Here is a 27,256-nt window from a genome sequence, read left to right as displayed (position 1 = left end):
TTATCCTAGAACTCTCTTGGAAGGAGATTTTGCTCTGGGCTACCAGGGAATTCTTGACAATGGGAATCACAGGAGTCTGAGAGGCATCTGAAGAAACTCAGCAGGTTGGGCTGGAAGGTGGCTTTCAAAGGATGACTATGGAGGTGCCCCTGTGTGGATGTCTAATGCCTAAAATATCCTGTTCATGTCTTTGAGCACAAGCTAGCTGGGCGCTTCCAGGTTCAGTGTGCTAATGCACTGTAAAGGAGAAATGCATTTTCAAGGTAACACTAGCAATTTCTGTTTATGGAAACCATTAAAGTTGAGGTTATAGGAACCTTTCAAAAGAATCTCTTCATAAAACTTCTAATAAAAACATTTAATGGCAAAAGATGGGACAAAATAACCTATGGGCCAGAGTTGCAAATTGTTCAATCTGAAAACAGGCGAGTTGTGTTTTTATTTTTTCTCACTGCTGAATTGAAAACTCATTTTTAAAATTCTACTTCAATTGTAAAGAACTATTTCTGTTCGCCAATAAGACTTTGCTTTCAGAGAGGGATGGTAAGAAAAGGCTCACTTTATCAGCAATCATAATGAGACCGTCTGTGCCCAGGAGTACAGCCCTACCGTGTGCCACCCCCCTTCTGCTGCACTGAGTGATCACAGGTGTCCCCTGGAAGTCCTGGGTGTCCGCCTGGATGTCCCCCAAGTCTCCCACACAGTGGCTGAGCCTTTCTCCTCAGCCTGGGCTTATCTTTCAATTCGGATGTTCAGTGACCTGATTTGTCAGCCGCCCAAGCACGCAGCCCACTCTTGGAAGCAGACTCCCATGCACCAGCCATCAGAGCAGAAGGCAGACCATCTATGGATTTCCACCGAGAAATCCCACTGTTGCCTAAAGCACGATGCTCACATTTGCAGGTTAGTTCGTGCTCCTTGTGTTGGAGGTCTCTTCTCATCGTGTATGGATTTTGGGGCAAGAATCAGAATGAGCAGAGCTAGAGGGGCAACTGTAAAGATGGGTTCCGAGGGTTCCCTTGCTGCTCTCCTCTGTGGGGTCCACATGGCCACAGTGCTGGGGGTCCTGAGCCTGCCTGGCCCTCCCTGGACAGCCCAGAGAGACCGTCAGCAGCTTCCTCTCCCTCTCCCTTCTGCTCTTGCTCTTGATCTCCACGGGGTTCCAACAAGCCAAGCCATTCTGCAGCATCTTGCCCTTGAAAGAGGTCTATGCTGGGTCCATTTGTGTTTGTTTATTCATCTAATTCTTAAAGTCTTGTATCCCTCTTTCCAGCTTGCAGGAGGGAGGAACCCCGTCCCCTTGGGCCCCCGTGCCACCTCCACATTAAAGATGCCATCCTCTAGGGCTGCCTGGGAGGGTGGCAACTCGGTTGACATAGTGCCCACATCGCACCAGAAACATTCCACGTTTCTATAAGCGACTTCAACGAAAACACACAGGGTAGGTGGAACTTGTACTGTTGAGGACAGAACTCAGAGTCCAATACGTGACGTCCCCAGGATCACAGCGCAGCACAGAGGGGTCGGGATTTTAGTCCCAGTTGTCTGGATCGACACGCCCTGCCCTTTCGCCTGCCCCCCAGAGCCCTGGTGCTGGGGCTCGCCCTGCCCTCCAGCTTCCTGCTCCTTTCTGTCCTACCCTGGGTCCGGTACACTGATTCTATCCACAGGATGGATTTTCTCTCCTGTGTCTCATCTGCCCCGAAGAAAACACTGGAGTCCACCGCTAGGATCTGGTTCATGCCTGAGCACTCGCACACAAACCAAGAGCTCCTGCAGGCAGGGTCAGGTTCGTAGATGTGGTTCTGGCATTTGGTGGGATCATCACGTATATATCAAGGGATGTGCGGAGGGAGGGAAAAGCCTTCCAGCACAGAGGAAAGAACCATTCAGTGCCTAGAGGGCAATCCCCTGTCTCTCAGGCTGTCCGAAGGAGAGACAGTTGCTTCTCTGGCTCCTTGCCTTGGCATTTCCCTAAAGAGGAAAAGCGTGAACTCCAACAAAGAAAATGTGGTGTTACGGGAGGTTGATCTACGGGGCTGGGAAGGAGAAGCATCAGCTTTCCCCGTGCTACGTTCCACCCCAGGTTCTAACAAGCACAAGATGCTTTGGCAAGGACCCCGTGATCCCCTGTCAGACCATCCGGGCGTCCTGGCCTTGGGGAGATCTCAGAATGGTAGAACCTGCATCTTCCATGACTCTTCATCTGCTTCCAGATTCCAAAATACACTTCTTTTTGAAGTAATTTTAGCTCAGTATTTACTATGTGATTCATCATCCTCTCTTAATACTTATGACACGATAATAGTCTCTTCTGGAATAACAAACCAGCATGCCAAAACCTTGTTCGAGAGGAGAGAAACCATTTCCTCACTTGGAATGAGCTCCTACTCTGCTCCTGCGGGTGGAGAAGCGACGTCCTGGTCTTCGATACAGAGTGATTCGGTACAGTCGCCTTCTACTCACAGACTTATCTGTTCATTACTTTAACCAAACTACTTAAAACTGAAGTATTCCATAGGCATCAGGGAGATTGAAAGTGAAACTGTGGCTTACTCACCCTTCCGACCTCCATCGGAAGCAAGATGTTTGGTGTTGATGGGGGCGGGGGTGAGTCTGCTACGGAAGATCCCGGAGGTCCAGGCTGGTGCCCTGTGATTGGTTTGGGTCCCGTCGATCGATGTCTCCCTCTTTGCTTGTGGGTGCCTGAGGTTGCTATTTCTCTGGAGAAAAAGGAAATAAAATTCAATGTATAATGCCCTAGATTTCTCTGCAAACAGCTCTATTGAAAAGTTTTATGAGGATGATTCCGTACTTTTTCTATCATATGCCCGTTCCCTTACTCGAGTTACACTGTGGTGCATGGTTGTTTCCATACGTCTGTCTGACCAGCCAGCCTGTCCTACCTAGCTGTTTGCTCCAACATCCGTCTAGGGTTTGCTGTGAAGGTGTTTTTAAGACATTCACATTTGAATCAGTAGACTTAGAGTAAAGCAGATTCCCCCGCCCCCATAATGTGGTGGGCTTCTTACAATCGGTTGAAGGCCTCAAAACAGAGTGCGGCCCCCCGAGGGGGAGGGAATTCTGCCAGCAGATTGCCTTTGGAGTCAAGATGCAACACCAGTCCTTCCCTGGGTCTCCAGCTTGCTGCCCTGCCCCGTGGAATTTGAACTTGACACTTCCCAAAATCACAAAATCCAATTCCTTTAAATGTAGCTGATGATGACCATGATGGATTGATCGATTGGTGATCGGCAGATGTAGATGGAAGCAGGCATGGAGCGCTGCAAGTTATGACAGGTGCCGGCATAGGTGACGTGCGTGCTGCTGATTCTGTTTTCTCTGGAGGACCTTGACTGATACAGGGCAGGGGGAAATCACTGGAAATCAAAAGAAATTAAGAACAATACCCACCCACCTAGAAATAATGATTCAGGAAACAAAGGTGTTTTTTAATCAGAGAAAGAGAAACATATACATGTGCCATTGCGGTGCAGCGGGAAGTCTGTCCTTCAGAGCCTTTCTTCTGTTTCGCTGTCACTTGAGACCCGCGTGGCCCTGGAAGAAGCCAGGTGCTCTGATATCGGGGCTGATGTGAACGGTGATGGGAGGCTTGATGTCTATCAGTGCCCGTTCAGTCTCCACTGACGCTGGAATGAGAATCCATCGCAGCTCCCCTGGTTTCCCAGAACGCACGTCGAAACATACCTGGACCTGCCTCGGGTCTGGGCGGTGGGATGAGTGGTGTCCCAGGCCAGTGTGCCTCACAGTTTTTGTGAGAATCACCCAAACTTCCGGTACTTCTTAGCAGGAGACGATGAAAAAGGATCAGAAGGAGCATAGATGGGAAGAGCCAAAGGAATGAATGACGGAGACGAGTCAAGCGAAGGCACCACAAAAGGGCCACTACCACCAGCAGGCGACGCGAGCTGGGCCATTTTCCATTACGACGCCCCAGCATCATGGTGGCTCAGGCACAGTGCCTGGCCCGTGGGAACCACTCAGGATGCAGAGCTTGTCACTCCTATTATTTTCTGCTTTCTAATGTATTTGTTGTATTTCAGTGCCTTCATATATAAAAAGCACTGAACAATTAACCCGGAAGGTAGGCTGTGCAGACGCGGAGACATGACAGGAGAAGGGCACGTCACAAGGAAGGACGACGCTGGCTTGCAAGCCCGCGTTGTGCACCTGAACAGGGTGGGCCTGTCGCTTGTGAAAGACGGCTGTCCCCTCCTCCCCCCTTCCCAGCGCACCTGCTGTTTCCAGACTGCTCCTCGCTCATCCAAGTTAAGAGGCTGCTGCCACCAGGGCGGTGGGGCTGAGCTGGAATCTCCAGACAATGTTCGTCCTTCCGCTGTTTATTGAGCGTGTATTATGGACAAGACATTGGACCTTGTTTTTTTGTTTTTTTTTTTTTAAAGAATAATTGATGTATTCTTTTTTGTGGCAAAATATCATTGGACCAAATGGCTTTATTGAAAACCTATACTATTATCCTGCGATTGAACTTCATAATAGGAAGCACAGACTTGTTCTCTGTACCAAGAGTATATTTCTCAGTGGTCTACGAAGTGTGTACACACACACGTTCGGAAATAAACCCCACTTACCCCTTACCCACGATGCCGTGTCCCTTATAATAACTTCTCTTAAGATTTGAGCTGTGGGTAGTTTCTTTTATTTCTTCCTAATCAGTGCTTATTATGTGATTTTAATTACTTAATTTCCAAGTACGGCTGATAGAGGATAAGCAAGGAAGGAAGTTTGCAACTAGAACCCAAGTAAGTGTGAGCACTTGACTCTTCCATCACAGACAGCCTGCCCAATTTTTTTAAAGATTTTATTTATTTATTTGACACAGAGAGACAGATCACAAGCAGGCAGAGAGGCAGACAGAGAGAGAGGCAGAAGCAGGCTCCCCGCTGAGCAGAGAGCCCAATGCGGGGCTCGATCCCAGGACCCTGAGATCATGACCTGAGCCGAAGGCAGAGGTTTAACCCACGGAGCCACCCAGGCGCCCCCCCCCCGATTCTCCTTTTAAATTCAATTTTGTGCCCCTTTAATTTCCAAATCAAACCTTGGAAAGCATTTTGAGGCATTGGACTTTTGATGAAAGGATATTTTAAAATTTGCTACAGGTTAAGAAATGGGTAAAAATGGGAGGAAACGTTGAGGCATTTTTTTTTTTTTTTAAACTTTGCTGTTGGACTTTTTGCGTTTACATGTTCTGGCAGTCTCCCAAAGGTAGAGCTTTGCAGAGCAAAACTCCGTGAAAAGTGAGTCTCTTCAGTGTTTTTCCTACTGGATGATCCCTCACAGGAGATGACGCTCGCGTGGGCATGAGGCCCTCAAGAAGAAGGAGGAGGGTTTCTGTTTAGTATGAATTACACAACTGAGAAGTAGCCTCTCTCCGAAAGGGCTGCCTGAAAAACTCTGTATTGTTCGCTGTGCCCGTGCTGGAGGCTTCGTGACAGCGTATGAATCAAACTAATTGTAACTCTTACTTGGTTATGAAAAAAAATGACATGTGCGTTCTTCTAAATTAAGTCTTTCTCACACAAATTACTGGTTGCCACCATAAATCAAGCAACATGTATTCTGAATTCTGACGGCTAGAGAATTAGCTATTGAGTGGGGAAATGAGATACTTTTGTTTGCAGCTAAACTCAAGTTGACTTTTTTTTTTTTCCTTTCTCTAAAAATAAGTGTTCTGGAACGATTGCTTCCCCAGCGTCTGTAGCAAGGAGGGACTGGGATTAGGCCGGCCGCCCAATGTTAGGGTGGGGAAAGCGAGGCCCAGAAAGGTTAGGAGTCCCCTGCAACGCGGTGGCCAGGCCAGACATGAATTTCCGTCGTCTGGTTGGTGTGCAGGGATGGTGCTGCCCCAGCATCATCCTGAATCGCGTGGCGAGACGGGGGCAACCAGCCCCTTACATCCAGGATGTGGCCACATCCCCCCATAAGCTGGTACCACCGGGACTCAAGAACATCGGGGAGCTGGGATTTGCTTCCAGATGCCTGGACACCCGAGCCTGGGCACTGGGCCTCTGTGCCCTCGGCCTCTGTGCCCTCGTCTTCAGCGGAAAACCCAAAGAGAACTTGGAAATGGGTATTTTCTGAGAAGATCCACTTGAAGGCTTTAATTGGAAAGTCCAGTGTGTTGAGTAAGTGAGAGACAGATCACCGAGATAGTGAAATGGTGCCCTTGGGTGGAAGGATACACCCTTTATCCCTTTCCTCTTCGTAGTTTGGGTTGTCAGTGGCAGTTCCGACGGGGCTGCTGTGCCTTTACGTGTGACGTCCAAGAGAAGTTTCTCTGTACCGAGACCCTCCAACGGCAGCCCGGGGGCCAGATCTCAGCCACCCACCCTCGGCCTCCGTACAGTCCCCTGAGCCGAGAATGCTTTTTACATTGTTAGGTGATGCTTTCTTTAATCAAAAGAAAAATAATATTTCACGACACATGAAAACTCTATAAAATTAAAGTTTTGGTTCCCACTAGTGAAATCTTGGCACACGGTGCCTTTGCACAGGGCCGGGGGCTGCTTCTCACCATGATGGCAGCCTTGAGTGGTTCGGCCAGAGGTGGGCTGAGGCACAGCCCCTGAGCTGTGGATCACCTGGCCCTTCGCAGAATTTGCCGACCCCGGCCCTGCACTTGGTCGGCAGAGGCTCTGGGTCATGTGCTGGTTCCGGCCAAAGGGGCAGCTCCCCGGCCTCCCCAGGAGGCCCAGGACGCGCAGAGCCCACCCCTCCGCAGAGGGATGGCTCCTGGCCGAGCCGAGAGCCTCGGGAGCTGCCCAGCGGCCACTCCTGCTGCGTAGTTTGGGTGCCCCTGGGTGACGGGCCCAGAGAGGGTGGCCGTGGGGAGAGGCTCAGGGCAGTTACAGAAGGGACAGGAATATTTTAGGAGCCGTGAGGACACGTAAGCAGGTAGCACGATGAAGGGGCAGCATGGAGAAGTCGGAGGGAGACCGAGCCAGGCAGGGTCTGTCTGCTCATGGGCCCAGGGCAGCCCCGGGGGCTCAGGCATCACCCCCCTCCTTCTCCTCTGCCTGTGGATGCAGGGTTTCTCCAGCTGGGAGCTGAACGGTGCCCCCCCAAGTTCATAAAATGCAGCTGTGGCTGCCGGTTCTCCGGTGCGTGGACGCGGGGCACTGCGCGGCTCTTGTCCGGTCGGACTGGTGCCCTGACCAGAGGGGATGCGCGCTCTGACACCCAGGGGACCCCTGGAGGGCGCAGCTTCTGCAAGCCAGAGAGAGGCCTCAGGAGACAGCGGCCCTGGGACACTTTGACCTCTGGAAGCGTGAGGAGATGTGATTCCATGATGGTTTGTTCCAGCAGCCCCTGGCCACCAAGACAGCGTCCTACGGCCGTGTTTGCTCCCCGCGGCTCTGCTGCTCCGTCCCTCCGGTTACCGCCAGGATCTGGGCAGGCCCGTGTGACTCAGGGTGGCGTGTCTCTTCTGGTCTGCGCAGAGCAGCTGCCTCTGCCTCTCTGTAACACAGGGAGGCTCCCCCAGGCTCCTGAGCGCCAGTGCCTCCCAGGAGACCAGAAGTGCGGCGGGATTTCAACCAGCAACTTCCTCCATCCCATTCCTAAGCGGAACGAAGCGTTAAACACAGTGACAGGCTATAAAGTAGGCGGCCGGGAGTGGCCGTTCACAAGCTCAGCCTGGCCCCCGGGGCTGGCTCCTTCCTGGCTGTGGGACTCCCCAGGGCACTCAGAAACATGTGGCGGCGGCCCCACCGTCCACCCACCGCAAGCCAGTGGCGTCCTTCAGTGTGACAGCCGACACTGTCTCCGGGCACCACCACGTACCCCTGAGTCAGGTGCAGAATTGTCCCTGCTTACCGCGCCTGCTGTAGAGGGAGGCCCCACGGCAAAGGCCATGGGAAAGGAGCAGGAGGTGGGGAAGTGGGACAGAGCATGACCGGGTCATCCGCAGCATCCAGAGAGACTCACAGGTCAGTCCGCAGAGGGCAGACACCGGGGCAGCAGCCGTATCCTGAAGGATGCTCCATTGTTCCCTCTGAGCTGTGACGTGAGGCCACTGGGACTTGTTCGGGGCTTCCTGCTCGCCTCGGGAGCTTACATCCTCTCGTATCTGAGCACTCTTGGTTCTTGACACCGCATCTGTCCTTGCAGAGTGAGACAGGAAGAGGGACCGCTCCCCAGGTTCGGTCCCCCGCTTGCAGGGACCCTAAGGTTAGTGTCCACCCCTCCGTGCATCTGTGTCCAGCTGCCCCCGGCTACGGGATGGGACGGAGCCTACTGCTCTTCCTTCCTCCCCGTGGCATCAGTTATAGAGGGGACTGGGCATTTTCCCTAATTTATCTGGGATCTAGGAACACCCTTCAAAGTAGATGGGAAGTCATACCGTTTCCTCCCTGTCGTGATCTCGGGACGTTACTTCGCCTCTCTTTGGGTTTGTGGACACGAGTGAGAATTCTTTGGGCTCTGTCTCCTCTGTGAGATTGTGTGGGGGTCAGGCAGGGTTATGATCCCAGCCTGCCCCACCTCATGCTCAATTCAGGAATCTTCTCTGTCTCTTCCTGGCCATTGATTTTGGACTTTATGATCCTGGGTCACGCCCTTGTTTTTGTTTTTTTTTTTAATTTTATTTTTTCGGTGATCCAAGATTTATTGTTTATGCACCACACCCTGTGCTCCATGTAATCTGTGCCCTCCTTAATACCCACCACCAGACTCACCCACCCCCCACTGCCTCCCCTCCAAAACCCTCAGTTTATTTCTCAGAGTCCACAGTCTCTCATGGTTTGTCTCCCGCTCTGATTTCCCCAACTCCCTTCTCCTCTCTAACTCCCCATGTCCTCCATGCTATTCCTTATGCTCCACAAGTAAGTGAAACCATATGATAACTGACTCTCTCTGCTTGACTTATTTCACTCAGCATCATCTCCTCCAGTCCTGTCCATGTTGCTACAAAAGTTGGGGATTCGTCCTTTCTGATGGAGGCATCATACTCCATAGTGTATACGGACCATATCTTCCTTATCCATTCATCTGCTGAAGGGCATCTTGGTTCTTTCCTCAGTTTGGTGACTGTGGCCATTGATTGCTGCTATAAACATTGGGGTACAGATGGCCCTTCTTTTCACTACTTCTGTGTCTTTGGGGTAAATACCCAGTAGTGCAATTGCAGGGTCATAGGGAAGCTCTATTTTTAAATTTTTATGGAATTTCCACACTGTTTTCCAAAGTGGCTGCACCAACTTGCATTCCCACCAACAGTGGAAGAGGGTTCCCCTTTCTCCACATCCTCTCCAACACACGTTGTTTACTGTCTTGTTAATTTTGGCCATTCTAACTGGTGTAAGGTGATATCTCAATGTGGTTTTGATTTGAATCTCCCTGATGGCTAGTGATGATGAACATTTTTTCATGTGTCTGTTGGCCATTTCTATGTCTTCTTTGTGTCACTGCTGTCATTGGTGAAATTTCTTTGTTGCTTTTTGAAAATGTTAGCCTATTTTATTAGGTATTGAGGGAGGGAAGTTCTGCCCTATGCTGCTTTTAACATGACAACTAAATTTGGCCCCCTATCTAATTCATCTACTCAGAGTCATCAACCAGTGCAATCATAATTACTGATCATTTGATGAGTGTAATAAACATCTAGAATGTCAAAGGGTATGTAAAAAAAAAAAAATGCATTATCTCTACCTGTTCTGCCCCCCTCCCAGAACTCACTGAGACTAGAACTGGGCAAACCAGTGTAAGTGAGGGAGCAGGAGAATGATTGGTGACAGCGGGCATCACCGACTATGAAACCAGTCCTGATTCTGAGAGAAGCTGAATGCCTGTGGGTCTGTACCAGTCAGCGGAGACTTCACTATCCCTGAGGCTAAAAAGTACAGGCCTCCTGCCTGCCAGGCATTGTTCTAAGCCCTTTGTAAACATCTGTTCCTCTGATCTCACAGCAAGCCCATTCGGGACAGGCTTCTCTGTCCCCTTTAAGATGAGGGGCAAGGGTAGATCTTCGAGGAGAAGTTAAGAACAAACCAAAACAGGGAGCATGATGGGAGAGAGTGCACAGGGAGAAATGAGCAGAACCACGTCTCCGGAATTTTATGAAAGACATGGTGGCAAGTACTGTAGAGAAACTGGACAGGACCATGACCTTCCTGGACAAGTTTTAGACTTGAAGGAGGGGTGCCTTTGCTGTTGCGTGGAAGCTGTCAGCCAGGTAGGGGGCAGGGGCACGGGCTTATGGGTAAAACCGTTCAGCCACAGTGGAACATTTGTAAATGCAAGTAGCTATCCTTATGATCGTCTGGAAATCATGATTTGGGAAGTTAATACATAATTCTATTTCACGTCTTAAATTCATGGTCCTTTAAGACCCGATTTTTTTTTTTAATAGTTTTGCAATATTTAGGAAGGCATGACTGGGGATCTGACATCTTATTTTATGTGTTTCTCAGTTGTGAATCCAAGTTGAGTAAGAAGGTTAAGGTCTGGGAAGTGAACTGAGAATTTGGCTGCTTCTTTTAAACATAGTCTTCTCAATCATAATTGCATATATTATATGCAAAGAACATCTTGCTTTGGGTACTGTGATATTGTATGTTTCTATAAGCTACTAGAAAAGTGTTCTAGTAAAATTGCTGAACAGAGAACAGAACATTCCCAGATATTTCCATGGACCACTTCAGAGTGAATCCTGACACATATCCGAATGCCATTTCATTAATTTTCTCCTTTCCTTTCAAAATTGTTTATTAAAAGAAATCTCGATCCCACCCAATTTTTGTTTATTTTTATATTTGTGACAAGAAGTCAACATTAATTTTGAAAACCCCCACATTGTCGGAGCTAATTTACACGGATTCATGTCTGAAATGATCTTAAAATAAGTTGAAAGTGACTCACTGCCTTTGTAGACAGCTGCTGAATTTTCATTGTGTGTCTTATTGGTTTGAAGTTATTTCTAAGAATTATTTGCTAAGTGTTGATCGAGGGTAGAAACCAAAACAGGGACGTAGTGGTGGCAATGAAGTTGTATTCGCCTCATATCCTCCCCGAGAGCTGGTCCTCCCAGGCCTCCCCCTAAAGAGTAGAGGTCCAGCTCAGAGCCCATGTTTGGACAAGAGAGAGAAGTGATGTGTAGAGAGAGACGGACATGCGGCGAATTCATAGAGAGTCAAGTTGGAATCCAAGATCTCCCCAATCGTTACTTGAACCTGAGCTCTGGGGCTGCTCATGGAGTTGGGCTGAGCCTATAGAGCCTGTAGAAATCACTTACCTTTGGATCCATGAATGCTGGAAGGCCCTGCCCTCCAGTCTGTGTCCAGTGAGAACCACCAACGTTCCCACCACCACCCCCGATGCAGTTGCCATCCCTTGAATCTGAACTGGCTTTTTCTTACTTATTCTAAAAGAATTTAAGTCATGCTCTGGGATGTCTGGAGCACAGGCCCTGTGAGTTCTCTTCTCGTTTCTGGGGCTGCTGCCCTGAGATCACCAGTAGGAAGCCAGTCCAGCCTCCCAGAGGATGAAAGACCGTGTGGAGCAGAACCAAGGCCCGGACGTCCGCCAGCAGGCGCTGCCGTGGGACCGTGTGGCTGGGGGTACGGTGGGCCTTCCAGCCAGCCGGCCTTCCCGGTGAGCGCAGGCCTGTGGCGGCCCACAGCAAAACCACCAAGGAACTGCCCCGCCGATCCACAGATCAGGACGACAAAAGGCATCACTCTTCTAAACCACTAGCTTTGGGGTGACTCACTTGGCAGCAATAGGTAACTGGAGTATATTCCTGATCCGATCCGGGCTTGAGCTCAGGTCCACACAGGCCCAAACGCTGGGGAGGGCATTGCGTGATTTTCCTTAGAAATCGCTGCACGAGATACAGTATTTCACCAATGCCAGCTTTGTCACCTGTGCCTTCAGTGCTCTTAAAAATCTGTTTACACCTGACAAATGTGCTTCATGGCGTGGCCCCGCTGAGACTTCCCAAGTCTTTAGATGCTGATGTTGTGAGTCAAATTCGTAAATATTTTGTAACGTAATATAGCCTCTCTTCTCAGGAGCTGTGACTTTCATTCTCACGCCGATCTCAGTTTTGGATTCCTGGCAGGAAACCCACCGTCTTTTTCACGTTGGCGAGGCTGCGATTCGTAGTTAGTCATCCTCTGCTCTGCGGCTCCGCGCGCTGCTCTGGGCTGCGCACGGGGAGCCGGAGTCGCGGCAGGAGGAGCCCAGGCCCAAGTCGTCTGTGTGCGCACTTGCCTTCCCCTGCCGAAGAGTCAACAGCCGTGCCACTTCCTTCGCTGTAGAAAGCTCAGATTTCAGCACACCTTCAGGACAAGTATACGGAGAACTAGAACTGCTCTTGTTTCTTCACAGCTGCCCTAGAAATCTGCGTGCAGGCAGACTCCCGAGCACTGTGACCCGATCAAATGATACCTCTGTATCTATATATAGGTGTAGACATCTGTAGGTGTAGATGGACACACACGTGTGTTATGCGCATGCGTGATGTACATGCACATATTTATTATACACATTCTCCCATCGTGTCTGAGAGCACAGAAAAGGCACCACTTCTTAAAAACTACCAAAAACAAACAAGAATTCAAAATGTATTTCTTCTCAGCTTCCACACTCGAGACGGTCTTTCCAGCCTCTTTTGGACACCTTCCAAAGTGGAAGGACAGTAGAAATGACAGTAGAAATGACAGTAGAAATCTGTTCAAACACCTGTCAGGCTACAAGGAGGACTTTGAGAGCCAAAGAAGTTAACAGTTTGCCCCTTGTCCACTTACTGAGTGACAGAGTCGAGGCCAAGATATTCTCCGGACTTCCATCATGGAAACACCGGATGAGTGAATGAGCTATCAGAGGAAATCTGGTTTGAAGTGTAACGAGGTGTTGGTTAGTTGCATACCACACATTCTTTCCTGTGTCCGACAAATGTTTATTGAGTGTCTACTATGGGGCAGCTTGGTGTTCCATATGGGGATATGGTATCAAAGAAAGCCCAGCTCAGGCACACCCACACCGACAGCCTTAGGCAGGAAGGTGGTCAGGTGGCTCCAGCAGAGTTCAGGGGTGTATGTTGGGTGCCGGCACTGTGCACAGCACCTGTCCAAGTAGGGAGTGGTGAGTACGTGCAGGGCAGCCCTGAGGGAGAGGCGATGGACGTGTGTGATCAGACGCCTGACGCCTGACGGGGCGATTCAGACAATCCGCGGGGAGAGCCCTAGTGAAGGAAGTGGGCGTGGAGGGAAACCCTGTGTGGGAGCCAGGGGCTCGGGTCCCGGGGAGCGTGCTCCGCGGGGAGGAGGTGACTGCAGCGCGGCGCTGGGGCTGCAGGTGGTTTGCAGGCTCGGGAGACAGAGGAGGAGAAAGCACGGAGCTGGGGCTCACGGGGGTGTAGCTCATCCTGTCACACCTTGGAGAGTTCGGACTTGGTCAGAAGACATTTTCCGAGCTGAGACTCACCTGATGGAAAGTTCTCTGCTACGGAAGAGAAAGCACGAGGACGGGGTACAGGAAGCAGAAGCCAGGGAGGAGGTGAGCCACTCCTCAGACGGGCAGCAGTCGTGGCCAGGAATGGGATGGGGGCGGGGAGCCGTCGATCAAGGGAAAGGGGCAAGTTCTGTGCATGGCGGTAAGGACGGGAATCGCCGCTTCGTGGACGCGGGACGGTGAGAGGGAGCGTAACCGAGGATGACAGCAGGCTTCTGCGTGGTTACTTTTTTTTTTTTAATATTTTATTTATTTATTTGACAGAGATCACAAATAGGCAGAGATGCAGGCAGAGAGAGAGAAGGAAGCAGGCTCCCCATGGAGCAGAGAGCCTGATGCGGGACTCAATCCCAGGACCCTGGGATCATGATCTGAGCTGAAGGCAGAGGCTTTAACCCCCTGAGCCACCCCTGCATGGTTACTTTTTAATTGGACTAAGGTTACGAGAAGAGGGAAGGTCGTTTCTGGTGGCAATGCTGCATTTTCAGTCCCTGGCTGGGACAGAAACCACTGTTCCGTCTCCCGATATCCATTCTCTCCTTCTGTAGTAAAGAGACGTGCCATCCTGATTAAAAACATGTCCCAGCATCCCTGAGAGAGACAGACGGGCTTGTGGTGACCTCTGGCCGATGGCCCGTGAGCAGCAATCATGGTGTTCTTCCCAAGGACGCCCCCGGGAGGTGTGCTCTTCCATTCTGGAAGGATGGGGGCACGAAAGAGATTGACGTGACGGACCACGAAGTCCAGAGTGGGAAGGAAGGAAGGCCGGGGCCACAGGGCGAAAGTGGTCAGCTTAGAGGTCCGAGGGGGACGTCTCACGACTCAGAGTTGTGGTTTACCACCAGGGGAACTTTCCAGCCTGCTCCCCACTCCCCAGGAAGGAGCATTTGGCAGTGGCGGGAGGCAGTTTGGGTTGTCTCAGACGGGGATGAGGGCTCTACTGGCATTTCGCTGGTTAGGAGCGTCTGAAGTCTCGTCTCCGTCCGCGGGGGAGATGCTGCTAAACGTCCCGTGTGTACAGGAGGGCAAAGAGCTGTCCTGCCGCAAATGCCAGTAAGGGAAACGTGCACAGTGAACCTGCAGGGCGTACCTGTTCTCATTCCTTCACCTACACACACACACACACACCCCTACACACCTACACACACACACACACATACGTAGGTATGGTAGGTATGTGTGCACATACACACACACCTACACACACATGCACATATACACACATACACACCCCTATACACCTACACACACATACATACATACCATACATACCTACCTACACACCTACACACACATACACATACATACCTACCATACCTACACACATACACACACATGCACATACACACACACACATATACACACATACACACAACCCTACACACACACACCCCTACACAAACCCATACACACATACAGACATACTACACATGTATACACATACCTACACAGATACACACACACACACACACACCCCACATGTGCCATCTATAAGCCGATCGGAGCTCGTCTGCCTGGCCAAGCTTAGCCCACAGGCTGCCAGCCTGCTTCCTGGGAACTTAAAATTTAGATGTGGCCTTACCCTCTGCGTTGAGATTAACTGAATCAGAAAGAACGCCAGGTCAAGGTTTCCTGCTGCATTACCTCTATGATTTAAACGTGAGTTATCATCACATGTAACTTGCAGTAAGGTTTATTGCAAGATGTTTTTTTCTTAAATTATGGACCCTCCAAGCCATGACTTCCTTTTTGTCAGGTAGCAGTACATGTGAGGTGTTGAGCAAGAATCACTTTTTTTTTTTAATTTTATTTATTTATTTGAGGGAGAATGAGTGAGAGAGAGCACGAGAAAGGAGAAGGTCAGAGGGAGAAGCAGACTCCCCAAGGACCTGGGAGCCCGACGTGGGACTCGATCCTGGAAGTCCGGGATCATGACTTGAGCCGAAGGCAGTTGCTCAACCAACTGAGCCACCCAGGCGCCCCAAGAATCACTTTTTTTTTTAAGCTAATATGCGATGTGATTGTCTCCAAAGACAGAACTGTGAGTGAGCCTTCAGTGGGAGAATCCCCAAACGAAAACGTGCTGTCTGTTACTGAGATTACTGGTTCTTAAAAATGACGGTTGGCCCGTGATGTGAGTACACCGATCGGGTTGTGCCAGGCCACCGCCCAGCAAGCTGCAGCCGGAAGGCTACCTTCATTGTCGAGTTTGAACCCCAGCATTTCTTTTGAGTTCCTTTTAATAAAATTCTAGGATGGGACAGCCCTTCAGCTTTTTGCTGTGGGGATTTTGCTGGACCACTTGCTGCTTGCGTCTTTGACTAAATCTGGGGAAACTCCGGACACTGCTTGCTGTGGGGACTGAGAATAAGCGCCACTCTGTCAGCTGCCTTCTCTCCTTGTCCTTCTTTTCCGGAGACGGTGACGTGGTGCAGAAATCGTGGGCACGTCTCGGTATCACCCACATCCGTGCCCAAGATGACGATCCGTGTTCAAGGGCAGGCACGCTACTTAAGAGGTGTTACCCGCTGGGTTGTGTCTTTGGAGGCTTTTCTCTGGAGGCTGGCGTCGGGGCACTTTATTATTTGATAAATAAGCAGAAATGGGAGCCTCGACTTCAGAGCTGCAGAGCCCTCGAGTCCCCTGTCCACACCACTTGTTCATCTCCGAGCCACAGCAGCAGAAAGGAGACACCTGTTTCAGGATTCAGTTATGGGTTCACAGGAGAAATGTCAAGCAGTTGCTTCCAGAATTCTCAGCCCCCTCCCTTTCCAAAGACAACCTTTGATGTCACCTGTGCGGTGCTCTGCGCCCTAGCATTGTCCCGGGGGTGCTTCTGGCAGGGTCAGGCTGGGCGGGTGGGAGGAGGCTGAGGGCTTTTGACGGCGTAGGAGACGGAGGATTTTGCTTTGGGGTTCAAGTCCCCACATTTAGCCTTAGGAAAAAGGTCCCTGCACCCCACTGAAGAGAAAGGGGAATTGTTCACAACTCGAGACACTGCCATGGGGAGCGGTCCCTCCCTGTTGCTAGCAAAGCTGTTGCTTATTCTTCTGCCTGTTCGTGGGTTGTTCGTTCTCGCTGGGTGGAGTTTGGGAGCGCTCTAACCGCGGACTACACCTCCACCATCTATCTAGCCCTCAGTTTCCTCTTTGTAGAAACGGGCAAAGTAAGCATGGCTCCCTGATTAGGTTTGGGGGAGCATCGAGTGGCATGAGGCTTACAGATCGCTCAGAATGGGAACCGGGACGTGGAAGGTAGCCCAGAAGTATTTGTCGAGTGGGGGAGAGAATCGGGAATGAAGAACACATCATCGGCATCCCAGTCGAGCAGTTCTGTAATTTCCTGGGAAGACAAGGAGGACCTTCCTTTCCACGGTGTCTCTCCTGCTGTTCTTTGATCAATTCTGAATGCCTCAGGTGTGACTTGAGAGACCGTTTTGGAGGCAAAACTTGGTCGCAATGTTGAGGGCACCGGTCTTCCCTCCAAAGCCCTGCGCCCTCCAGAAGCCATCCCCGCCCTTCACACCCCACTTACAGGCTCGTACGGTTTCATAAATCCGAGCACGTGGGCTCAGGGAGAGCAGCCCGATCCACACTCCGATCCCAGGCCGCTGGGGGCTTAAACAAAGCGAACCTGCAGACTCACCTCGGTCAGGAAGGGAACTCGATCACCCAGCCGCCCGGCAGACAGACTGGTGCACTTGTGCTTGTCCTGGCTGATGCCATGGACATCACCATGTGACGCTGCGCGGCCAGCATCCTGGAGTGTGGGGACACTTGGTTGGCTGAGGAAAGCCCATAGCTTTTGTATTCTGTCAGAATGAAAACCCTGATAGGAGACTAGAGACCACAATGCACAATGCTTTGTGTGTAGGACGACACCTGCCGCCACAAAGAATGGGCAGATTCTCATGACTTCAACCTTTAGTTAGAAAACCGTCTTTTAGGCTTGTCATCCCTGCTTTTCATCACAGAACAAAGAAACGCAGATTAGTCCTGAAATGTTGCACGCTGGGTAGGGTCCTGCACCTCGTGAAGCCACCGACGGGCGGATCCCCAGCCCCTTGTTCCCCGGCCAGCCGTGCAGGCAGAGACTACCAGTGCGGGCTGGGAAGTCACGGGGACACTACCAGTATGCTCCTCATGACCACACGGCCTTCTGAGTCTGTCTCCTCGGCTCCAGTCTGCTGGGGAAAGAGCCGCTGCTTCCAGAGGTGCTTTCCAGACCTATCACCTTGGAGCTTCAGCTCACAGGACAAGGATGCTTATGGGAGTGAGTACGGGACGTCTCTCCAAGTCAGGGCAGCTTTGACAATCCTGAGCACACAGGACAGAGCACATGGCCCTGCGGTGTTGCAGCTACCTGGATAGCTAGACGAGGCTGTGGCAAAAATCCCCCCCAAGTCAGAGTGTCGGTAGCAATAGAGCCTTCTCAGTCATGTTTGTCTGGTGTCGCGGGCTGCCGTTTTGCATCAGACTGGAGACCTGCGCTGATAGTAGCCATTACTGGGGACAGTGCTCGTCTCCACAGCAGAGGAAACCAAGAACATGGTGAGCCCCAAGAGGGGCCCCTTCTAAGTTCTGTTCGGAACTGATGAGACTGAGACCATGGCCGAGCCTACGGTGAGTAGAGCGAGGAAAGAAAGGGCTAACACCTCCTTCAGGAAAACAAGTCCGCGCACTGCAAGTGTCTCCTGCACAGAGCAGCGCGTCTAGTCTTCTCTAGCACGTGGTTTCATCCAAGGGTTGCATTTGTGAACATGAAGTTATCCGATTTTACTCCTTGCAGTCCTTCCTCAAGTCGATTTCCAACAAACTTACTTCTTGTGGCTCTCCTTCTGTCAGTTAATCATGGGCCTCTCCGCCTTCCCTTCTTCTGGCCACCTGTATATCATGGGTTTTTTTGCCCCTGTTCCCCCCAGAAATCCAGGAGGGTGGCCAGTCTTTACACATCTTCTCCGCAGTGTTTCTCCAACCGGCTTCACCTGCTTCAGGCCGGATGGGTCCTTGCCCGTGGGCAGCTGTTCTTGGAAAGGCCGATCAGACCAGAATTCACACCACTGTGGAGCACTGACTTTTACTCTATGTTGTGTGAGTGTGGGGGTTTGCGTGACGAGCTCTCCGGGTGATGCAACCGCACCGGCGTTGAGTTGTGTTGTGCCCAGACCGGGTGGGTGCCCCGGCCTGGGAGGTGCCTGTGACCCCCCGGACCCCTCCTGCCGTCTTGCTCTGGGCACTGTGTGCCGTGGACGGCCCTGCAGGCTGGCTGAGGGAACAGAGCACTGTGCCTCTTATGTTAGGACCTCCATAGTCTCCACCCGAGGATTGAAGATTTCTATCTTATCAGTGATTTTTTTTTCCCTCCAGAAGCTCTAATTTTGAGAATCGAGTTGACAGTGGATGGTGAAAAGTTCAAGTTGAAAAGTATCCGTTTACCATTCCCCCATGACTATAAACACAGTTTATACTTTGACTTGATTGGCCCTTTTGTTTTCCAGCTTCTCTGAACTCGAGAGTCATCCCATGAGAGTGACAATTTTATTCTTGTACCGTCTATTAATGATGTGTGCTCTAAAAACCTCTCCATCAACTCACGGAGCTGGCAAATCAGAACGCGTTCAAAGAGTGGACAGAGGTTCCATTTGGTCTTGACTCCCCAGTGAACACCAACCACCTCACTGCGTCCTTCTGAATGACACCGTATCTAGAGTGCCCCTTTTTGGGTAAAAAATGTTAACATTCACGTGAGACTGAAGGTGACCAGGATTTGTAAAATGAGGCAGTGATATAAGAATGTACTGAAAGGAATTACCATTTTGTAAAAGGAAACAGCAGTTTATGATCGCGTATTGATTTTAATTTGCACTAAGCTTTCCGGTTTTCCTAGACTGTGGAGCGAACAGGCAGGCTTTCCCTCTGTACGCCAACACTGGCCGTTCGTAGGGCGCACCAGACCTTCTGGTCTTTCTTCAACCTCCTCCCCTTACTGAAGTCACTCTTCAAGAACCAGCACAGGCTCAGTCTTCTCTTTCCATGGTCAAGATTCCAAGTGGTCCCTCCTTCCTCATGGTCCTTCTGACAGTATTTGCCACCATGTCCCAGTGTGAGCACTTGGGCCCTTTTCTCTATGTGTCACCAAGTGTTCCACCCCAAAACACTGAGAAGTCAATTCTGGAAAGGGCAACCTGTGGTTCCAACAAAAGCTCAGCATTCACGTGGACATGGAGACCTTCAGCTCTTCTGGCTAAAAAGGCAGGTTTTTTAGACAACCAAACTAAGACTTAAGAGCTGCAGCGGCGTGGTTAGGGTGTTCTAGATAGTGGCTGAAAAAGGTCGGGAAGCCACGTCTTAGTCCATGTCGGTGTTGTTTCTACTACAAAGTGCAGCTGTGCTCTTTCATACATCCATTTCATGATGAAATGTTTGTAAAAATCCTGGAAAGATGAAACAAGACCTTTAAGGTTCTAAGAGCATTCAGTGTGTTCTGGTTAATTGATGTGAAACAGGATTTTTAAGGAGGAACCTGAAAGAAAGCAGCTCAATTTAACAACAGGAAACAGCAACAGTGGCAGTGGTTACAAGAACATATTTTGGGGATGCGCTGATGACCGAGGTGGTGCCGGTGGAGGCTGCCTGTTTTCTGAGACCAAGAGACATGAAGCTGGCTGCGAGAGAAATCCGAGCTGGGGAAGGTGTTGACGTATCTTCATGTCCAGGCAGGTGTTTTCTGAGTATAGTGTTCTCGGCATGTGCTCCTGAATGGACACTTTGTCCTTTCGTATGGGAGGCCAGTATTAAATGACATCATCTGTCTTAGCACCACATGTAACCCGGTGGCTGCTGAGGGATCTGGTGTCTTTCATTCTGATAGCTACTTTCTGTTGGGAGGAGAAACATTTATAACAATATCCCTTCTGTTTGTTACATTGGTTTGGCATCCTGATGTAACTGGATTGCATTTAAAATAAGAACAAACTAGAAATAAGAATCTTGAAAAAGAAAAAAATTTCCATCTTACAAAAGGAGCATGTCACTGTCTTCCTCTCCTTTGAAAAATTCAGCAGATTTAAATTGTTATTACATGCATGGCTTATTGAAGGCACAAGGCATCACATGCATTATCATATCTTAGCTCAAAATTTGAGTACCAGTCTTCTTTGCTTAAATTGGATTTTCCTATCAACCAAAATAATCTCCAGAATAGCATAAAAATAGAAAGTTATAATATCTGCTTTGTTTCATTGTATTAGAAACACCTTGGAGCTCAAAGTGTCCGACACTTTGATCAACAGGGCGTTGGAATTTACTAACTCCATAGCTCTTCTATGAGGCACAATGTAAAGGAACAATTTCTAGGGGAAAAATTGCTAATGAATAATAATTGGAGGTTTAATAAAAGGATGTGTTGAAATAGACCCCTGAAGCCAGGGCCGTGATTTATCAGATAACCTTTGAATATGCCAGAATTAGACAGATTTTCTGTCATTAGACAGTCTTTTCTAGGAAGAGAAAGAACTAGTAATGGTATGCATCAGTCAATCTAATGACAGCTTGATTGTCCAAAAATCCCCTGAAGGAATTTCTCCAGTGTACTTGGAGGGAGCGCGGAGCTGGGTTATATCCGGCATATTAAGCACTTACATTTGTGAGTTGCTTTCTGATAATTTGGCAGGGCACACAGCTACATTAGCAAAAAGCTGAAATATTAATGAAAATATTAACCTTGTCAGATTATGAATTGAGTTGAAATTTATCATGTGTGCCATAATATTGGGCTTTTTTTTTTCTTCAGAGTATAGCATTTTGTAAGAAAAAAAAGATAAAAGTGTATTGATTTACATATTTCAGTACAGGCTTTTAGTTGAGGCTTACCCTCTTGTCCAGTGCTGTCATCACCAAGAGGACATGTGCAGACCCCAAAGCACAGACCCCATTCATGAGCTCTAATCAGAGATTCCGCTTTCTACCAGTGGTACCAGAACAGCATGGTAGTAAGGCAGCCTTAGGTTTCTTAAATTTGTCTGGTTGGTTGTTACTAAAATCTGAATTCCAGTCTAAATTCACACAGATTCTTGAACACTAAAAAAAGGGGGGAAAAAAGAAAAGTTTGGCTTATACAACATATATATATATATACACATATATATGTATATATATATATATATATGTCTTATATTTTTGAAACTACCTATAAAAAGCCAGTCATTCGTCTGCATTTGAGTCTAAAATAAAGATTATAATTTACATTTGGTCATTAAATGAAGCTATGGGCCTGAAAGAGAATTACTATATTGGATCCTTTTTTTGTTCGTGGACTCTGTCCTTCAGGAAAGGCTAACTTTGGGATTTAGCCTATTCTTATGACAGAGTGTATGAGGAGGAGAGAAGATGCTTGGGAGGATCTCAACTGGGTTTATCCCAAGCAGACCCTGAGACAAGGATCTGCGTGGAGGCATTTAGTTGGGAGGTGGCTGCAGGTGGCAGAGTGGGGAAGTGGGTCCGGGAGGGAGGTCAGCTATTGGAAGGGGCCACCAGTGGCATCCAGGGTTCAGACCTGCTGGAGACCCTCAGAGGGAAGCATGGAACATGCTCAGATCTTCCCACTGAGAGATGTGGGTGCAGAAGTCAGGGGATTTATCCATCAGTTCTCCGTCATTGGTTGAGACCCATGAAACTGTAAGGAACAAGCTGCAGGCGTCCTCCAAGGAAGGCAGAGGGAGTATGGACAGGACAGCACCGGCCACCAGAAGCATGACTAGAAGTGAGTGTGAACAATGAGAAAGGCTACTGATTGTTTTAAATCCTAGAGAAGACTGCACAGAATCCATGAACACACACAGGTAATGATCATAAAAGAATAGAGCAGAACTCTGTAAGTTGAACATATGTCCTGGTGAATTTTATTTTTTTCATGGCCCTTGACACATCTATCACCCATCAGAAAGAATACTAACTTCATTTTAATCAAATTAAGCCAATCACTAGATTTCTCTGTAGATACACAGATTCCACTGGGATTTCTAAAAAGAGAGCCTATGTCCAGATTTATAATCTGTTATGTTGTACATTCTATCATGTTCTTTATTACTGTTTCAGAAGTTAAGAAATTTATAGTCAGTGTCTACTTGCTTTGATGATGACAGAGATTTGATGGCTTCTCAGAGCAATAGGCTTCCCTTGGCTCTGTCCAGGGTTGGTCTGTTCATGCTGAGAACATGAGCAGGTAGGCCTCCTGGTGATTGTGGACAGCAACTTCTCAAATTCCTCACTAGCTTTCCCCTGTTTGTTGAGATAGATTTTAATATAGTGACTCCTTTATAATATTTGCTCTTATACCCAACTATCCAATACATCAATCAATAAATGGAAAGTGACCATCCCACACAGTATCCCTTGGTACATATAGTGTGCTCAGTCCTTGTGGAAATGGGTTTAAGTAAATGTTGCCTTAGTGGAACTCAGCCCCAAACTTTAAGGGACAAAGTCTATCTATCTTAAATACTTCCTTGGATATGTCATGTATTTAAATGACTTTTAGACTTCTCAAATATCTGTTGGTCACAAAGGCCAGCACATGGAAGAATGCAAGATAAGTGGCAAATCTGTGTATTTGGCGGATGGGTGGCCAAAGATGAGATGATGGACTAACTCTTGATATCAAGATTTCAAAAGGGTTTATCATTTATTTTAAGCATAAATCCCATTATCTTTTCACATGGGTTCTTAGAGAGAGAACCAACTTGTATCACCACCAAGCCATCAGCCAAATAAACCAAATGCTCAATTTGTGCATAGTAAGGACACAGACTTTTTTCAAGTTTTAAAATTTGAACTTGTATTTTCATGTCATTACTAGTTTCTTGGTATTCTGAATTAATTCCAAATGGATCCATTTTTCTGGGGCTATCTGTTTCTTTACTAAACCCAGTTACTTGATTTTTTATTCCATTATTGAATTCCATATTTTCTGTCCTCCTGGTGTTGCTTATCCTGGCCCCTAGCTGCATGCTGAGATGTCTCACATAGTCGGGCATGCTTTCTGTTCTCAGCATTTTGCTTAAGTCCAAAATTTGAACTCACCTCCTCCTTTTAAACTAACATGACGTTGCTATATTGTTAGATTGTTAGTGAAAGTTGGAGAATAATGGAAGGGAAGTTGAGCTTAGGATAGGAATAAAATCAGAATGTAACTTCAAGTGGCTTCCAATGTTCACTGGCCATTTCCCAACATGGGGGAGCTTAGAATGTGCTCTTTCTCCTTAAATGCAGACTGTTGATATGAAACTAGTGTCTCTCCTGCCTCTGCATGAGTCTTTCACTCCTTCTCTCCATTCCCTGGCCCATAACCACAGTGTGATAGTCTTCCAGGGAGGAAAACCCAAGGCAATCGCTACCCTTATTTTGCAGAATAGTCAAGTTTTCCTTTGTGTGAATATCACTAGTGTAGCTTGTGCCTAGGGCTGGTATTTGTGGTCAGAAGTGTCATTAATATGACTTTAAAACATGAGCACTGTCTACCCAGGTCCCAAGGTTTCCAGATCCCCACCCACCATGGTCATCACTGACAGTAAACAGAAGCTTTGAAATTAGATTTGTCTTTGATGTGTTCCGGATAAAATGTACAGTAGGTCACTCATTCATTCAAGAAATAACTCTAGAACAAATACTCTTTTCTGGGAACTTCCACAGGAGTTAAGCAACAAAGCAATGTATATGGTGCCTTTATTTCTTTATTTTCTGTCCTCAGTCTCTGTGAGTGGGAGGAACCACATTTGAAGATGTATCTCCAATGTCCACAGCAAAAATTATTATTTCCTCCTCTCAAAAAAATTTGAGAAGATATGTAGACTTGCTCATCCTCTCCCTGAAGACTGAAATATCTACAAAGTCTATTTGTTATATTAATTTAGCTACACCAGCTTTCTTTTCATTAAGGTTTTCATAATTTATCTCTTTTTTGTTATCTTATTTTCTGTAATGCTGTGTTTTTATATTTAAGATGTACTTATTGTGAATAGAATTACATTTTGTCTTTTTAAAAATCCAACCTGGCAGTATTAGTCAAGTATTTGAAGTATTTAGTTCATTTACATTTAATGTAATTTCTGATCTAAAAAGCCAATAATAGCAATTTTATGACTTATACTCTGCTTATTTCTCCTGTTTGAAGTTCTATTTGACTCTTCATTATGACTTACTTTGGGTTAATAAGAATTTCTGTCTCATTTTTATTGCTAACCTCTTAGTCATACATTCTTTCACTCTTTGTTCCTAAGGTGGAAATTATATCCATTCTTGACTTACTGAATTCTACTATAAATTACTACCTTTGCCACTTCCCATATAATCCTAGGACCTCAGAATATTTTAAATCCACTTACTTCCACTTCACAGATTGTGTTAATGCCATTGTAGATTTCATTTCTGTTGTATTTTAGATCACCCAGGACATTATTCTCATTATTTTGTACAACTAATATTAATTTATATTTTCCCAGATATGTATATGGACATTTAACTTACTAAATATTTGGATTTTTCCATTTTATTTTTTAATTTTAATTAAGTGGAAACTTCACTAAGAATTTAAGAAAATTAAGAACATAATTATTAAATTGTCTTCTTAATCTCTTAAAATTGATTAATCTGATTAAAATTAAAATCTGATTAAAATTCCCTTTGCCATATCAGTATCAGCACTCATGTTATGACAACTGTTAGCACCTGGCCACTTACCTTACTGCCTCCTTTTGCAAAGAGTTTGGTGATAGTACTAACCAAATAGAGGTGTTGTTTTGTTTGTTTGTTTCATTTGTTTCACATGAATAGCAGGAGCTCCTGCACTGTTAGTTTCCCTTCTGACTTCCTACATCTCAGGCAATGTGGCTTCCTGCAAACACTAGCCTGTTCCTCCAGCTTCATCTGATGGAAAGTGCACTGTGGGTGGGCTTGTTGCTGGATTATGAACCACATGGTAGCAAGGATGTTGACTCTTTTCTTCTTTGCATTCACTACTAGTGCTTATCATGGGGCCTGGCATTTAATGGGAAATGATGGATGTTTTCTGAATATGTGAATAAATTAATGAATGACAGAACAAATGACCAATACTCAGTTATGCCAGTTCTTGGTCAAACACTCTACCATGCACTGAGATCCCCCCATAGGTACCCACTCGGTTTCCTAATAACTTTTCATCTGTTTTTTCTTTCCCAGAACAGGCTGGGGAGGGGCTGCAGTGAGGGCTTCGCATCTGCATCTGGATGCCCTCCACACCTTCCCTCTGCTCCCTCAGTGGACGTTCTCAGCAGGCACTGAAATGACGTGCCCTAGGGCTTGACCCAAAGAATACCGGCCCTGTAAACCTGGGAAAAAAGACCAGCTTCCCCTCCCCTGTGTTCTATTACTTTGTCTGCATAAATGAATGGATAAATGGGTGAATGAATAAATGAATGAATAAGAAGGGAAGAAAAAAGAGAAAATGGGGAAGACAGAGAAAATATTTCATTCAAGAAATGTTTTTCAATCAACACTATTAATTGTTAAATGCACACCTGACTATGGTGTTTTCTATAATACATGAATGTGTTTTTTTTAAGATTTATTTATTTTAGAGAGAGAGAGTGCATGTGCATGAGCAGGAGGGGCAGAGGGAGAGGGAGAGAGACTCTCAAGCAGACTCTGTGCTGAGCGCAGAGCCCACTGTAGGGCTCGATCTCACGACCCTGAGATCATGACCTAAAACCAAGAATCAGAAGCTTAACTGACTGAACTACCCAGGCACCACTAAAATAATTTAATGTTTAAAATAACTAAGGATGACCACAGAGTTTCAAAGATTCCTCTTCTTTGATACTTTTTCTCAAAAACAGTATTGCAACTGTCACTCTAAAATAGGTAGATATTAAAATAAGTGTAATGTTACATGCCACTGTTGCTGTGTCTAAAGACCAAAAATAAAAGAAAGGCTCATAATTTATCATTTCCATGGGTTCCACCTGTAGTCTTTTATGCATGACATTTTACAGATGCTATTTCTGCCTCTGTCCCTTTATAATAGTTTAGAAGGGATTGTGTGGTCATCACAGAGGAAATGAAATATTTGAAAATATTTGGCTATCTTATTTCAGAAGTATGGAATATTTGTTGACTTTCTGAAATGCAATAAAGCTTTTACTTTATCTCCCAAATGAACAGGCAGGCAAAAATGAGTATTTTCTATCTTCGACTCTCCATAGGTTTCCGGCATTTTTATATCATTTCTGCTTTACTGTGTAAAAACCGGAGTAGATAAATAGTATCCTTGGAGGAAGTATCTTTGCTTTCCTTTATTCTCCACTCTGAAGGACACATACTTAGAACTCCGTAAATAATAAATAATATAACACATGCTGACCTTAGAAATGTTGGGTTTTTTCAACATGTCCTTCTACCCCCCCTGTTTTAACTTGCTGGAAAGAGTCGTCCACTTGGCCCCAGTGCAGATCCGCGATGCTCTCAGAGATGACTTGGATGTCACCGTAACGATGTAAAGCGTCCGTCTTCTTCCCACACCCTCTCTCAGGAGCGGCTCCTGCTCTCCCTGCTGCCAGCGCACATAGCCATGGAGATGAAAGCCGAGATCATCCAGAGGCTGCAGGGCCCCAAGGCCGGCCAAATGGAAAACACAAACAACTTTCACAACCTGTACGTCAAGCGACACACCAACGTGAGGTACGCTGCTCTGTTCTTGTCCCTCTGCATGTCCCGGGAGCCGCTCACCA

The 27,256-nt window shown here is 47.5% G+C and overlaps 1 protein-coding gene across 3 annotated transcripts in view; it reads left to right on the top strand.

The window, feature by feature from the left end:
• Positions 1–27,256, top strand: part of ADCY2 (adenylate cyclase 2) — a 409,046-nt gene that overhangs the window by 252,667 nt on the left and 129,123 nt on the right. For all 3 annotated transcript variants that reach the window (XM_032337793.1, XM_032337794.1, XM_032337795.1), the window contains exon 5: positions 27,058–27,206. In XM_032337793.1, coding sequence (XP_032193684.1) covers positions 27,058–27,206 — 149 coding nt within the window. The remainder of the gene's footprint in view (positions 1–27,057; positions 27,207–27,256) is intronic.

Source organism: Mustela erminea, chromosome 3 (genome assembly GCF_009829155.1).
Source record: "Mustela erminea isolate mMusErm1 chromosome 3, mMusErm1.Pri, whole genome shotgun sequence".
NCBI classification, from domain to species: domain Eukaryota; kingdom Metazoa; phylum Chordata; class Mammalia; order Carnivora; family Mustelidae; genus Mustela; species Mustela erminea.
Note: the sequence above shows the minus strand (reverse complement) of the source record. Positions and strands in the feature narration are given on the sequence as shown.